Source organism: Berghia stephanieae, chromosome 1 (assembly GCF_034508935.2).
Source record: "Berghia stephanieae isolate SIO BIC M18660-M18661 chromosome 1, UCSD_Bste_1.3, whole genome shotgun sequence".
Taxonomy (NCBI): domain Eukaryota; kingdom Metazoa; phylum Mollusca; class Gastropoda; order Nudibranchia; family Aeolidiidae; genus Berghia; species Berghia stephanieae.
The window spans coordinates 113,049,134-113,065,148 of record NC_088360.1 but is presented as its reverse complement, the minus strand read 5'-3'; the positions used below and the strand labels follow the sequence as shown (position 1 = coordinate 113,065,148).

The following is a 16,015-nucleotide window of genomic DNA, read 5'->3' as shown; positions in this document are numbered from 1 at the left end:
GGATTGAACTAAAGAAGGGTTGAATATCCTAACAGCTATCAATAATGCATAAAGTTATTCATATATTATGAAAGTGTGTCGCATAAAGCGTGCCGTAATAATTAAAATGTCTATGTTTGAATAGTACAGCGTACACATTGTGGCACTATTCGGATAAAACAATCAATCAATTTGGTTTGTTTTTAAGAGTTCAGAATGTGTTGTTTAATTAAGTGCCAGGTAAAATTTAGACTAACAGAATAGATTAAAAGGATAAGCAGAGAAATGGAAAATTGTAAAATAAGGTCTAATTCTAATACATATTACTTGCGCTCAAATGACCTAAGAGTGCACAAGCGTCGTAAAAACCCATAATAACAAAAATAAATAATTAATAAACAAACAAACAAAACAAAACAAAAAAATCATAAATCCCCCCCCCCCCCCCCCAATGTACATATTATAAAGACAAAGACTTAAGAGATGTAACAAACAGATGTTTCAAATTGGGGAAAAACCCATCTCTCAGTTTTAAAGTTATATGCCAATAAATTGTCAACATACTCCAATGGCCCAACTCAAGATCGTCTGCAGTCCTGTGTGTATAAGATAATGTATTCAGGTCAGCTCATCTTGAAAGCAAGTGGTTCCGATAGTTGTGACCAACAATGCCCAACAGAAAGATGGTCGTTACTGATTTATTGTCAAGTTATTTATTTTTTGGTAGAGAGGACTGCAATCAAACAAAAGTAAAATCCAAGCAAATCTAATCTATGACAATAAAGGACCGTTTCGGATGGCATAATGTTACTTCAGCAGGTAAACTCTGCAATTAACTGAAACACATACATTTGTGAATTATGTGTATATAAATGTATTCTTGGTTGAGGAGCTGAACACTCTGCCCACTACCAAGCTAGTCTTTGATGATATCTCACAACGATTGAAGTTTGTTTGTTTTTAAGGGTTTTACGGCGCTTGCAACACATTTAGGTTATATCAGCGTCAGTAAAAAGGAAGAAAATGGGATAGTAAAAAGTTCTAGAATTACAATTAAAGCACCCAAGAAAAAGTAAGACAGATAGGGGAACTGGGAACAAATAGGGATCAGATGTAGATTCCAAGAGCATACCACCAATTTACTTAGTTTGAGATCACCTATAAGTCTCATCCGGACGCAAGCACAAAATCCAACAAAGAGGAATACACTCAAATGCTTACATCATACATTTAAAAAAAACCCCAAATATAATAATACATACAAGGAAAAAAATATCATCTCCCAAAACAATAACTATGCATTTGACTGTTTCCCTCCCGGCTAGGACTCCGGCCAGGGCCAGGACAAAACCAAGTAATCTCATTCCAAGACAAAGACAGAAACCATGTTGTAAAACAGATATAAGGGGATAAAAGACACAGTTTGTAACTCCCTGTCCACTATGGGAGGTAACGATTGAAGTTTGAATTTAAATTTGATGTAATATTTCTTATGCAAGCTAACATTATGTACAGTATAATTGTGTATAAAGTAGGTAATCACAGAAATAAAATGATTTTCCAAATCAAAACAAAGTAAAAAAACAATCATTATTGCTATCACAGAGTACAAAGCATTATTTACATTTTAACCTCTTACTTGAAAATTTAAATAAAAATTGTAACCCAATTTTTCATGAGGGGAATGTATAAATATTTATGTTTTATTTCACTTATAATATACAGTGTTTTTTTATTTTTTATTGACCCATTTAAGGTTTGAATAACTCGAGAGCTATGTAAGATTTCATCAAACGGTTTAATGCCGTATGTGCAGAATTTATTCAAGGTTTGATTGATATGGGGTTTAACACTGTGGGCTCTTTGGTAGCCAAGTTATGACGTCATCAGTAGAAAAGAGTAGCACTAAAGCAGAAATTATTCATAAATAAAAAGCCCATCCAAGAAGAGCTTCCTTCCTTAACTTTTTACACTCAAAGGGAGCTGACTACACCAAGATCATGACTGAGTTGGTGCTTTTCTAATTAAAAAAAAAAGCCCTGGTGCAAGATTTTTAATGCCGCCACCCTACCTCATGGCCATCAATCATCTGAGGTTCTAGAAATCCTCTGAAGGAAGATCCATCTGCTGACCAACGTGCACCATAGCCTTGGTCCTGTCTAGCCTCAATAATGAAAACATCATGGGGCAACCAGTGAATATTTATCCAAACAGCATTATCTAAAACATTCTTCACTATCCCCATGGCATGGTCATTCTTAGCGGTATCTGTTCCTGTACAATTTCCCCACCACGACAATGATCCGTCTCTATGAAAATGTTTCGACAAAGCCCGAGCACCCACTGATAACACACTGTTAGGAGAGTGTTTAGCTGAAAATGTTTCCATCAATTTAGACCGAGAAGGGGGAAACATTTCCTTTGTTCCAACAGTCTTCCTTATCCCTAAAAGATCAAGAATACCTCTACGTCCCAATAAAATAAGTACCTCCCTTATACGATATCTAATTTCGTCGTCACACCATAATGATGAAAGTGTCTCCAGTCCTTCGAGTAAAGGTGTGATGGATTTTATGGTCCCTTGACGAGCTTCTGCATATGACTTTTCATCCAAGAGTTCAAATTTGGGTAGATCTAAAGCAGGACAATGTTTGTTCTTCATCCAGAGATAAAGCATATTGGCCAGCTCTCTATACAAGGGATAGGATGGATAGCCCACAATAGATGTCCTGGGCTCTTCCATCAAGTCATTTTGTAGCAGAAGATCCAGATCCTCATCAGACAAAAATTTGTCTGGCTTTGCTTTCTCGTCTTTCAAAACCTGTAAAGTTGGAGAGAATACAGTTAGTACTAATTAGATGAAGGGATAGATGTAATCAAATAATCTGAAAAAAACCCCAATAAACAAAACTGCAATCAGAGTCTGCTATTTTAGAGGATTGTATCAATGATGTCTCAAATTTGGGTTGTGATCCCAAGAAAACCATGTGACACACACTACTATATAAAAGCTTAATATATTATTATTATTATTATTATTATTATTATTATTATTATTATTATTATTATTATTATTATTATTATTATTATTATTATTATTATTATTATTCATTACTATTATCATCATTATTATTATTGTTATTATTATTATTATTATTATTATTATTATTATTATTATTATTATATTATTATTATCATTATCATTATTATTATTATTATTTTTATTATTATTATTATTATTATTATTATTATTATTATTATCATTAACAATATTGTTACCATTAGTATTAATATATATGTAATGAAAGTATCTGTTGCCTGAAGCCTTTATGCCTAACTGCCCATTTTTCTCTTGAAACATAATTTGTAACTCTGAATGGTCAATCTTTTGATCTCATTTCACCTAGTAGTAGTAGTAGTAAAAGTAGTAGTAGTAGTAGTAGTAGTAGTAGTAGTAGTAGTAGTAGTAGTAGTAGTAGTAGTAGTAGTAGTGGTGGTGGTGGTGGTATTAGTAGTAATAGTAGTAGTAGAAGTGGTAGTAGTAGTAGTAATAGTAGTAGTAGTAGTAGTAGTAGTAGTAGTAAGTAGTAGTAGTAGTAGTATAGTAGTAGTAGTAGTAGTAGTAGCAGTTGTGGAGTGATAGCAGGGGGGGGGGGTAGTAGTGGTAGTGGTAGTGGTAGTGGTAGTAGTAGTAGTAGTAGTAGTAGTAGTAGTAGTAGTCGTAGTAGTAGTGGTGGTAGTGGTGGTGGTAGTGGTAGCAGTAGTGATGGTAGTAGTTGTAGATGTAGTAGACGTAATAGTAGTGGTGGTTGTAGTGGTGGTAGTAGTAGTAGTGGTGGTGGTAGTAGTAGTAGTAGTTGTTGTACTGGTGGTAGCAGTAGTGGTAGTAGTTGTAGCGGCAATAATATTACTCTTGCTATAAGAATATTTCATGGTTATATAAATCGTATGTAAACAAATCTCATTGTACATTGTAAAAAATCATTGTCGTCATGTCGTATCTTATGTTGATCCATAAAATGTGAATTATTTGAGTTGTACCAAAGTCTAAATTTATAATTCAATCTATTAAATAACAAAACTATGAATTAAATCTTTAAATGATTTTACATCATTATTACCATCATTATAATTATCATTATTATTATTGTTATTATCATTATTATTATTATTATTATTATTATTATTATTATTATTATTATTATTATTATTTTATTATTATTATTATTATTATTATTATTATTATTATTATTATTATTATTATTATTGTTATTGTTATTATTATTATTATTATTATTATTATTATTATTATTATTATTTATTATTATTATTATTATTATTATTATTATTATTATTATTATTATTATTATTGCTGTTATTATCATTATTATTTTCATTTTTTGCCTTGCTTTATTATTGATTTTACTTATTTGATTTGTTGATGAAAATATATTCTTGTATGAGTTTCATTGGCAATTGCCTAAAATAAACGTTTTTGAACCTATTAAGATATGTATGGGCACCTATTTCAAAATATCTGTAACAATTTAAGATCTAATTAGAATGTTTCCATATCCTTATAATAAAATTACTGCCAATTCCCTTATCAATCGTGTGTGCTTGGGACCCCTCTTTGTTGTGTTTCTTCTACATGGTGTTTCAAAGTAAGTCTAGGGTCAAATTTTACTCAAAAGATATTTTGGCGAGTTCATTTTGAGTGTTTTGTACGAAAGACTAAATATAGTGTATGTTGTTTTCTGGGCATCTGCCTTCATCCCCAAGTATTCTAGCTAGTCCTCTAAGTAATATAACCCCCATTGAATGCGAGCTCTTGTTTTGCCTACATTTTCTTCTGAGCATAGAATTACAATGTCATCTGCGTACATCACTGCCCGACTCTATTGCAAAGACTTTCTTTGATGTGATTTATAAAAAGTAGAAAGAGTGTAGGAGAGAATACCCCTCCTTGGGTGACTCCATTTGTTATTCTAATCCAACTTCCCCTCCTTGGATGTGTACTTGAGCCTTTCTATTTGCCAGTGGGGAGGGGTCCTCTGTTGATCATCTCTATCTACCCGAATGATGGCCTAGGTTGGGGATTTTGGATGTTGTCATTTTGCTTAGGTCATCCCCTCTCAATTCAACCGTCAACCCCACCCACAACATGGGCCAAAGCACATGCATAATTATGTGGTTAGGGATACTGACTCGATGGATCTATTATCCACTGTCTCCTTCCTATGCAATGATGCAGGTGAAACTAAGATAAAACTCCCATCTTTAAACCTGCTGTGCATGAGTGATCCTAAACGGAGATAGATCTCCATATCATTGAGGCATGTAAGCTTGCCGACTGCTCAAGGATTTGATCCAACAGATAGTGTTGGGTTGCGTTTGTTTTAATAAGTGACTGTCCCTCTTTTTGCAAACATTTTTTCCCAAAAAGTCTTTTTGAACTGGCTTTTATACAATTTGGCTTTTTCGATTGGCAACATTTTAAAAAATTGGCTACCAAAACATAAATAATAATCTAGATAGCGTTGCCGCAACGGTTGCGAAAAAGGGACCGCTTCAAATTATTATAAAATTAAGATTGGTTATGCAAAATAGGTAAATTTATACTCACTTGTATTAAATGACTTTTAAAAATGTTCTCATCCATAGTTGTTATAGAGTTGAGTATAGGCCAGACTTATACTTATTATATAACTATAGACTGGCAGTGTTTGCAAGGTAGAGATGAATGGGATGGATTACGATGTTCTCCAACTCCAACAATATTTAGATGATGAGTGCATGCATATCTGATTTATAATATACTTTGAAAAGTGAATGTTCTGGAACTTTTTTTAATGCAATGTTTGTGCAATGTTAGTAAAAGCTGAAGGAATGACTCAACTTCTAAAAATGACATCCCTCAATCACTTATTCCACAGTACTGTTGTTTACCCTCTCTGTACCTAGTCAATAGTTGACTTCCGGCAAGCCCACTTTATAAAGGTCACCACCTCGAGCCGAGTTCAAAAAAGGTCAAGGCTGAATCTGAGATGAGGGTCGCAACTTATTGAAAGTCTTGCAAGGTTTGTTTGTTTTTAACCTTTTATTTTAGAAAAAATCGCATAATATAAAACCAGTTGAACGTCTGTCGTACTTTTTTGTTTGATGAACTATCTAAAATATGTTCGTGCACAGAGTAAATCTAGATTTCGGCTGTAAATAATTTCGATATCATCACATCAAGAATCAAGGTCACCAAACCTCGCAATATATTTACATAGACGTCTACATTCCTTAGTTTTTCTTTCTTTCTGTTTTCTTTTTAAAAAGATGCTTTAGTCAGAAATTAAGGATGATTTTTAAAAAGGTCCGTAAACCTGGCATGGCAATACTCAGTTCAGACCGACTAATCTCGGTCATAATATGCCATTCGAATCGCATGCTTCATCGTTCATTTATGTTTGCTCATTGGCTGCGGTTATTCGGACTCGAGTCCACTGGGTCACCCAGACTTCAGCAGTCTCTGCAGCCTTGAAGGAGGGAGAAAAACCGACACAAATTTTCAGTTCCATAATTTGAGTTTTGCTAGTTCAGACTTAAATCAGTTCTTTTCAATGTATACATAGATAGTATGCGCTTGGCTTAAGAAACTCACAACATTGCCATCCGGAAATTTAAAGGATAACCACACAAAACTAAGTTGTAACCTTGAACGTTTATAGTCTGGTTAATACACTTTAGTAAGAATTACACATAAACACGGATGGCAAAAAACAATAACAAAGACCTGATTGATATCAAATTCGTTATATATCAATATATAAATATAGGTCTGACATCCAAACTCAATTATGGGCCTAGTTTTTAACATTATTGTAATGGACAATATATTGCGTCATTTTTTGAGATTTCCATTACAATAATTAGCGCATAATGAATGAGGTTATCTGACCTGCAAATGAGTGTACGCCATTTCTTTTGTATTCAATGTCAAAATGTGCAGACCACCCTCTTGATCATAATTAATACAAACTTGCATTCATGTAGAATTCATGTAGTCCGATCCATTTCTGTGTAACGTCCAAATTCACTTGAAGCCGTTTATGTTTCTATTTAAGTCACAGGGATAAAAATGATATCACTGAAAAGTTTATCATGTCCCAGTCAGCCTTTTGATCTCAGCCGACATGCACATATTTTTAGGTCTGATAACCAAATGCATTTATGGTTTGGTTTAACATTGTTATTATGGACAGTTACAGTTTGGTTTATCAGAGTTGTAAATATGTCGATCTCAACAATTCAAATCAATTGACTTTGTATGTGTATGTAGGCCTACATCTTTTTCAGGCACTTTATCATACTGCAGTGAATATTTTTTTTTTCCACCCTGCTTTCAGCGTCAATTGTTGTGAAATAGATTAATAAATACAATATTTTCACTGAAGTAAACGCAGCCACCAAAATGAGGATCTCCACTAAAATCTGAATCAACGTCACCACCTAATCAAAGACTAAGTGGCAGTCTCCAAATGTATACAAACACAAATAAATCCATGGATATCTCTGCACTACGTAAAGGGACATCACAATAGAATAAATCTAATGCAATATATAGAGAAAATAAAAGCCAATTTTTAAAGAAATATTATTAATGTTTTCAAAAAATGGACAGTCAATTATTTGAACAAACTCAACACAAGTTTAACAATAAACGGAGCTTTAGATGTACCATTTTGTTCAATTCGCGTTACTTAATCACCGAACAAAGTTAACAGCACATGTTGACTGTAGTAGGGCAAAAACACTCCAAATTTGTATGATTTTTGGTACCTAGGCTTCTGACAGCTCTTATTGCAGATTGTCATATAGTCTGATATATTTCCAAAAAGTTGTTTTATATGAAACTCACCCCAGACAGGTTGTATGCAAAACAAGGAGGAGGAATTTTGGAAGGAGATTGAGATGAAATGTTCGACAAATCAGAAAGAGTTTTCTTCTGTGAGGACTTGAATGTACACCATTGGAGAAAGAAAAAAACGGAGAGGAGAGATGGTTGGGAAGGTTTGGATATGGCAGAAGGTGAAGATATTGTAAGATTTGCAACAAGGATGGATCTGGCAATATTAAATACATATTTTAGAAAAGAAGATGAGAACAGAGTGACGTATTCAAGTGGTGGGAGAAAGACAGAAGTGGATTACATGTTGTGCTGGAAGAGAAATTTGAAGGAAGTATCAGATTGTGGCAGTTTGCGGTGAGAGAGAGTGGTAGTGCAACATAAGATTGTTTTTACAAAAGTGGCATTTGGAAAGAGGAGGGTAAAAGAGAAACGAAGTGAAGGAAAAGCATGATAGTGGAAACTAAAAGAGGAAGGGCAAAGAGAAATATTTGCTTCAAAGATGAAAGGAAGACTAGGAATTGATTCCCGTAAGGAATGGAAAATAACCGCTGATACAATCCGTGAAGTGGCCAAAGAAGAGCTAGGGGTGAGCTCGGGAAGAAGAAAAGTTGGTGGTGGAATGAAGAAGTTCAAGAAGCAATAAGGAAAAAGAGGGAAGCAAGGAGGAACATGGATACAAATAGGGATGCTATGAAAGTAGATGAATATAAACAGGCAAAGAGAGAAGCAAAAAGAGTCATTGCAAAAGCAAAGTCCGAGGCACTCAGAGCTATGTATTAGCAATTAGAAAGTAAAGAAGGGCAGAAAAATATGTTAAGAATAGTGAAACAGAGGGACAAGAATAGGAGAGATATAGAAAATATTAATATTATCAAATATGAGAATGGAAGAGTATTGGGCAGAGATGAAGACATCAGAGCACGATGGAAAACATACTACGAATACCTAATGAATGAAGAGAATGACAGGGAGAGGAGAAGTGCAGTTATTCAAACTAAAGAGAAGATAGTAGATGAGATAAGCAAGAATGAGGTGTGGATGCAGTGCGCAAGATGAAAAGGGGGAAAGCAGTTGGACCAGATGAGATACCAGCAGAAGTCTGGAAATCCCTTGGAGATGAAGGGTTAAATTTTCTGGTACAGTTATCCAATGACATCTTACAGAAAGAAAATATGCCAGAAGAATGGACAAAAGTATGTTGATCCCCATATATAAAATTAAGGGAGATGTTCAAGAATGTGGCAACCATAGGGGCATCAAGTTAATTAGCCGCACAATGAAGAATTAGGAAAGAGTAATCAACAAAAGGATTCGAAAAGATATAGAAATAAGTGAAGAGCAGTTTGGATTTGTTGATAGTAAAAGTACAATGAATGCTTTATTTGCTCTAAAAGTGAATGCAGAGAAGTATATTGAAAAACAAAGAGAGTTACATTGTGTGTTCATTGAACTGGAGAAAGCATATGATAGGGTACCAAGAGAAGAAATGTAGTACTGTCTAAGAGCAAAGGGGGTAACAGAGAAATATATCAAAGTTATCCAAGATATGTACAAAGGAAACAAGACAGTGGTAAGGATAGCTGTTGGCTCAACTGAACCATTTAGTGTAAGAGTAGGATTACACCAGAGATCTGCTCTCAGCCCACTGCTGTTTGCAATAGTAATGGATTTTCTCACAGAACACATTCGATATGAAGGCGGCATGGAACATGATGTATGTGGATGACGAAGTACTTTTGAATGATACAAAAGCTGAGGCAGAAAAGGAACTGGAGGGCTGGAGATGGGTGTTGGAAAGGAGGGAATTATGGGTAAGCATATCGAAGACAGAGTATTTGTGCATCTGACAACAGAGAGCAGGACCACCGATAAATATAGGAGAAGAGGATGTACCAGGTGGAGGTTAAGAAGAGGATCCAGGCAGGCTGGAATAATTGGAGGAAGGTAACAGGAGTCATGTGTGACAATCGAATTTCCACAAAGCTGAACGGAAAATTATATACATCTGTTATAAGACTAGCAATTCTGTATGGATTAGAGACAGCAGCTACAACAAAGAATCAAGATAAAGAAGTTGAGGTGGTAGAAATGAGGATTTTGAGATGGTCACTTGGACAAAAAAAGATAAAGTGAGAAATGAACTAATTCGAAAGTTGACTGCAGTGAAGAATGTATCAATAAAGATGAGAGAAGATAGATTGAAATAGTTCGGACATGTTAAGAGACGAGAGAGGGAGTATGTGGGAAGGAAAGTATTGGATATACAATTAGCGGGAAATGAATAAAGGGATGCCCAAAGACTAGATGGTTGGATAGGGTAAAGGATGATATGAAAGAACTGGGCTTGGAGGAAGATGATGCTATGAACCGAGATGCATGGAGATGTGACATTCATTATGGCCACCTTGCAAAAAGTAGGATAAGCTGAAAGAAGTTTTATATGAAACTGATTTTATTTTCATATTTATTAGTTAATTCGTTTTGCTTTATTTGTTTTCATCACTTTCAATACTGTAACTTTTACTGCTTGAAGATCTCTCTCTCTCTCACTCTCTCTCTCTCTCTCTCTCTCTCTCTCTCTCTCTCTCTCTCTCTCTCTCTCTCTCTCTCTCTCTCTCTCTCTCTCTCTCCCTCTCTCTCTCTCTCTCTCTCACTCTCTCGCACTCATTCACTCTCACTCTGTCTGTCTGTCTGTCTGTCTGTCTGTCTCTCTCTCTCTCTCTCTCTCTCTCTCTCTCTCTCTCTCTCTCTCTCTCTCTCTCTCTCTCTCTCTCTCTATATATATATATATATATATATATATTATATTATATATAATATATATATATATTATATTATATATAATATATATATATATATATATATATATATATATATATATATATATATATCTCTCTCTCTCTCTCTCTCTCTCTTTCTCTCTCTCTCTCTTTTCTTTCTCCCTCTGCCTCACTCCTTCTCTCCCTCTTTACATATTCTCTTGCTTACCATTTTATCTTCATTTTTCTCTCCATTCTTCATTTCATTCAGTTTTTCACCTTCATAGACAACTTGATTTTCAACTGAGGGTTATTCTACGATATGTTAAGTGGTTAGAATAGTTGTTATTTTAGTTATGAGTGTAATTTTGTCAAGTTTTATTTAACGTATAATTGAGCACAACTGGATTATTTGTAGGAAACAAAGTTCTTCCCTCTTTCAATGTTAGAGTAAATAATTTATTTTGTGGCTTGATTAACGCATTATTTCGTTCTCCACGAGAGAGAGAGAGAGAGAGAGAGAGAGAGAGAGAGAGAGAGAGAGAGAGAGAGAGAGAGAGAGAGAGAGAGTGCACATGTCTATGTATGTATTTAAAAAAATCAATTATGGAAAGATGTTCTCAAGTTTCTAAAAGATTAAAAATTGTCTTCTTTGTTAAATCAGCAAATTAACAATGGAGATGAAAGCATGAATATTAAGATGCGAAAGATATAACAATTAAACAGTCACTGTATTTGCATCCAAAACTGTATACTTCTGTCCAACATATTATGAAGAGCTCTGTTTTTTTTTCAAATTTTGTGAGGTTTGAAACTATTTGGGTTCAAAACAAGTATGTATAACACGTCGTCTTTTCGGGCAGAATGTGACATGCAACCCTGGGGATTTATTATCCATTTTGTTCTCCCCATCTCCGCCTCCTACTGTTTCATCCTAATGTCGAGTTTCATTTGTTACTACCCAGACTTAAGCCCCACCATTGTGCACTACTGTCACACTCACACACTTGCCTACAATAAAAAACGCACACACACAGACACAGCACTCAGGTATTCTCTCTCTCTCTTTCTCCCTCTCTCTCTCTCTCTCTCTCTCTCCCTCTCTCTCTCTCTCTCTCTCTCTCTCTCTCTCTCTCTCTCTCTCTCTCTCTCCTCTCTCTCTCTCTTCTCTCTTCTCTCTCTTCTCTCTCTCTCTCTCTCTCTCTCTCTCTCTCTCTCTCTCTCTCTCTCTCTCTCTCTCTCTTCTTTCTCCCTCTTCCTCACTCCTTCTCTCCCTCTTTACATATTCTCTTGCTTACTATTTTATCTTCATTTTTCTCTCCATTCTTCATTTCATTCAGTTTTTCACCTTCATAGACAACTTGATTGAGTATTATTCTACGATATGTTAAGTGGTTACAACAGTTGCTATTTTAGTTATGAGTGTAATTTTGCCAAGTTTTATTTAACGTATAATTGAGCACAACTGGATTATTTGTAGGAAACAAAGTTCTTCCCTCTTTCAATGTTAGAGTAAATAATTTATTTTGTGGCTTGATTAACGCATTATTTCGTTCTCCACGAGAGAGAGAGAGAGAGAGAGAGAGAGAGAGAGAGAGAGAGAGAGAGAGAGAGAGAGAGAGAGAGAGAGAGAGAGAGCACATGTCTATGTATGAATTTAAAAAATTCAATTATTGAAAGATGTTCTCAAGTTTCTAAAAGATTAAATTTTTTTTTTTTTTTTATTTTTTTTTTTAATGAGAAAAATTGGTTGGAAATGTAAAAGTGATGGTGATAGTGGTAGTGATAATGGTAATGGTGGTGGTGGTAACGGTGAGGATTGGGGTAGTAGTGATGATGGTAATATTATTATTGTTATTGTTATTAATATTGTTGTTGTTGTTCTTGTTCTTCTTCTTCTTCTTCTTCTTCTTCTTCTTCTTCTTCTTCTTATTATTTATTATTATTATTATTATTATTATTATTATTATATTATATTTATTATTATTATTATTATTATTATTATCATCATTATTTAAAAAAAATTTTTTTTTATTATTATTATTATTATTATTATTATTATTATTATTATTATTATTATTATTATTATTATTATTATTATTATTATTATTATTATTATTATTATTATTGTACGTATTAGCCACTCCCACGCCTCGTTCTGAAAAAAGTCCGCGAAATTAAAGGGGAGGCAAGAGAAAATCAGCTGATCGTTAAAATAGTAACAGAAAAGTGGAGGTGCTTGGCAATGAATGCAAGAAAGACATTTAAAACGCCGTAAAAATGTTTAAAAATCACTTAATGTTATAATTACCATCCATAACAACCTGTCAAATTCACATATGTAAGATGTCAAGCCAAAATTAATAATAAAATAATAAAGAACACGATTGACCGGTGGTCCGTTGACTACACATGCATACGAGTACCAGAAATATTTTTTAAACAATGTAACACAATATAATGTGTAAGTTTCAAAGCAAATGCAACCACAAATAACATCAAAGAACAATGTGGGACTACTGTTTTAATTTCATAAAACCAAACGTATATTTTCTGCCCCCGATATTGAACGTGTAGTTAGTATGTATCGTACAAACAACATTCGTTTAGACAGGTAGTCGGGATTCTAGCGCCAGTTTTATTTGGGCAACCATGATTGGGATTTCACTCAATGCACTTATTATTAATTATTATTATTATTATTATTATTATTATTATTATTATTATTATTATTATTATTATTATTATTATTATTATTATTATTATTATTATATATAATAATAATAATAATAATAACAATAATAATAATAATAATAATAATAATAATAATAATAATAATAATAATAATAATAAGCAGTTGAAAGGATATAGTCTTTGGTGTATAAGTGCATATGTACAATATTTCTTATAATAAATGCTTCAAAACAAAACAAAACTAAAAAAAATAAATAAAGAATAAATGAATAAAAATATCTATTTGGGCATTTACTTACATTAATAGTCTTGAAAATCACAATCACAATCCATGAAAATTAAATATCCCAAAATCCGAAGAAGACATGAATTTAATCCAAAATCCAACACAGGAATGTATTTTAATAGGAGACAGATATCCTATTAAAACCATAGCATTACTTGCAAACACCAATACCCCACTCTGCGTTTTACGGGCTTGTGGCCGTCACATTGTAAATTGTGGCCGCATTAGGGTAATCAGTGTCCTAAAGACTGACATACTGACATACAATCAATGAGAACTATAAAGAATCCATTCTAGAATTCAACTACAAACTGAAAAGCATGATAAATATCACTCTCTCAAATAATTTCCTTTGCTCAGGTTCACTCACACTCTCCTTTATTGCAAAACATTGATAAGTGAGATAAAGTCTGTATTTCAATTATAAACTTAATCACATAACCTAAATGATGGAGAATAAAAACAGCTAATTATAAAAAAAATTCACAGATCAAGTTATCTATTTGAACTCAGCATATTTAGCTTAATTACTCATTGACCATATATTTTTTTAAATGGCATTGTTTCATTTAAACAAGACCATGACGCTTATGCCTGGACCGGGTATTCACAAATTCTGCTTTTGTGTTCCACTTTTCGAATCGAATTAATCTCTATCTTATCCGTTTATTTCCAAATTTTCTGCACTTTAAAATAAGACCATAGCGCTTATGTCTGGACCGGGCATTCGCAAATTCTGCTTTTGTGTTCCACTTTTCGAATCGAATTAATATCTAGTCTATCCGTTTATTTGCAAAGTTTCTGCATTTTATTAATAAGACCATAACTCTTATGTCTGGACCGGGCATTCGCAAATTCTGCTTTTGTGTTCCACTTTTCGAATCGAATTAATCTCTATTTTATCCGTTTATTTGCAAAGTTTCTAGATTTTATAAATAAGACCATAACGCTTATGTCTGGACTGGGCATTCGCAAATTCTGCTTTTGTGTTCCACTTTTCGAATCGAATTAATCTCTATTTTATCCGTTTATTTGCAAAGTTTCTAGATTTTATAAATAAGACCATAACGCTTATGTCTGGACCGGTTGTTCGCAAATTCTGCCTTTGTGTTCCACTGTTCGATTAGAATTAATCTGTTTTTTTCAGTTTATTTGCAAAGTTTCTGCACTTTATAAATAAGACCATAACGCTTATGTCTGGACCGGGCATTCGCAAATTCTGCTTTTGTGTTCCACTTTTCGAATCGAATGAATCTCTATCTTATCCGTTTATTTGCAAAGTTTCTGCACTTTATAAATAAGACCATAACGCTTATGTCTGGACCGGGCATTCGCAAATTCTGCTTTTGTGTTCCACTTTTCGAATCGAATGAATTTCTATCTTATCCGTTTATTTGCAAAGTTTCTGCACTTTATAAATAAGACCATAACGCTTATGTCTGGAACGGGCATTCGCAAATTCTGCTTTTGTGTTCCACTTTTCGAATCGAATGAATCTCTATCTTATCCGTTTATTTGCAAAGTTTCTGCACTTTATAAATAAGACCATAACGCTTATGTATGGACCGGGCATTCGCAAATTCTGCTTTTGTGTTCCACTTTTCGAATCGAATGAATCTCTATCTTGTCCGTTTATTTTCAAAGTTTCTAGATTTTATAAATAAGACCATAACACTTATGTCTGGACCGGGCATTCGCAAATTCTGCTTTTGTGTTCCACTTTTCGTATCGAATGAATCTCTATCTTATCCGTTTATTTGCAAAGTTTCTGCACTTTATAAATAAGACCATAACGCTTATGTCTGGACCGGGCATTCGCAAATTCTGCTTTTGTGTTCCACTTTTCGAATCGAATGAATCTCTATCTTGTCCGTTTATATTTTGCAAAGTTTCTGCACTTTATAAATAAGACCATAACGCTTATGTCTGGACCGGGCATTCGCAAATTCTGCTTTTGTGTTCCACTTTTCGAATCGAATGAATCCCTATCTTATCCGTTTATTTGCAAAGTTTCTGCACTTTATAAATAAGACCATAACGCTTATGTCTGGACCGGGCATTCGCAAATTCTGCTTTTGTGTTCCACTTTTCGAATCGAATGAATCCCTATCTTATCCGTTTATTTGCAAAGTTTCTGCACTTTATAAATAAGACCATAACGCTTATGTCTGGACCGGGCATTCGCAAATTCTGCTTTTGTGTTCCACTTTTCGAATCGAATGAATCTCTATCTTGTCCGTTTATTTGCAAAGTTTCTGCACTTTATAAATAAGACCATAACGCTTATGTCTGGACCGGGCATTCGCAAATTCTGCTTTTGTGTTCCACTTTTCGAATCGAATGAATCCCTATCTTATCCGTTTATTTGCAAAGTTTCTGCACTTTATAAATAAGACC

The 16,015-nt window shown here is 33.9% G+C and overlaps 2 protein-coding genes across 3 annotated transcripts in view; one reads left to right on the top strand and one right to left on the bottom strand.

Moving 5' to 3' along the window:
- Nucleotides 1-485: 485 nt before the first annotated feature.
- LOC144962763 (uncharacterized) lies at nt 486-5,945 on the bottom strand. Its single transcript, XM_078896000.1, has 2 exons — nt 5,606-5,945; nt 486-2,800 (listed from the first exon to the last, which is right to left on the bottom strand). The coding sequence occupies exons 1-2, from the start codon at nt 5,639-5,641 to the stop codon at nt 2,033-2,035; spliced, it is 804 nt and encodes a 267-aa protein (XP_078752126.1). The 5' UTR covers nt 5,642-5,945; the 3' UTR covers nt 486-2,032.
- A 23-nt stretch (nt 5,946-5,968) lies between these two features.
- The window catches only part of LOC144962760 (glycogen debranching enzyme-like), a 53,105-nt gene continuing 43,058 nt past the window's right edge, over nt 5,969-16,015 (top strand). The window contains exon 1 of one of the 2 annotated variants that reach the window (XM_078895995.1): nt 5,969-6,059. The gene's annotated coding sequence lies outside the window, so the exon portion shown is untranslated. The remainder of the gene's footprint in view (nt 6,060-16,015) is intronic. The other variant, XM_078895994.1, reaches the window with a different exon arrangement.

What these genes read in the sequence shown, in the direction of transcription:
- LOC144962763 (XM_078896000.1), bottom strand. Translation starts at nt 5,641, where the DNA reads ATGGATGAGAACATTTTTAAAAGTCATTTAATACAA. An exon ending in TTAAAAGTCATTTAATACAA is followed by an intron (nt 2,801 to 5,605) that starts GTGAGTATAAAT and finishes CCAACTTTACAG; the next exon opens with GTTTTGAAAGACGAGAAAGC.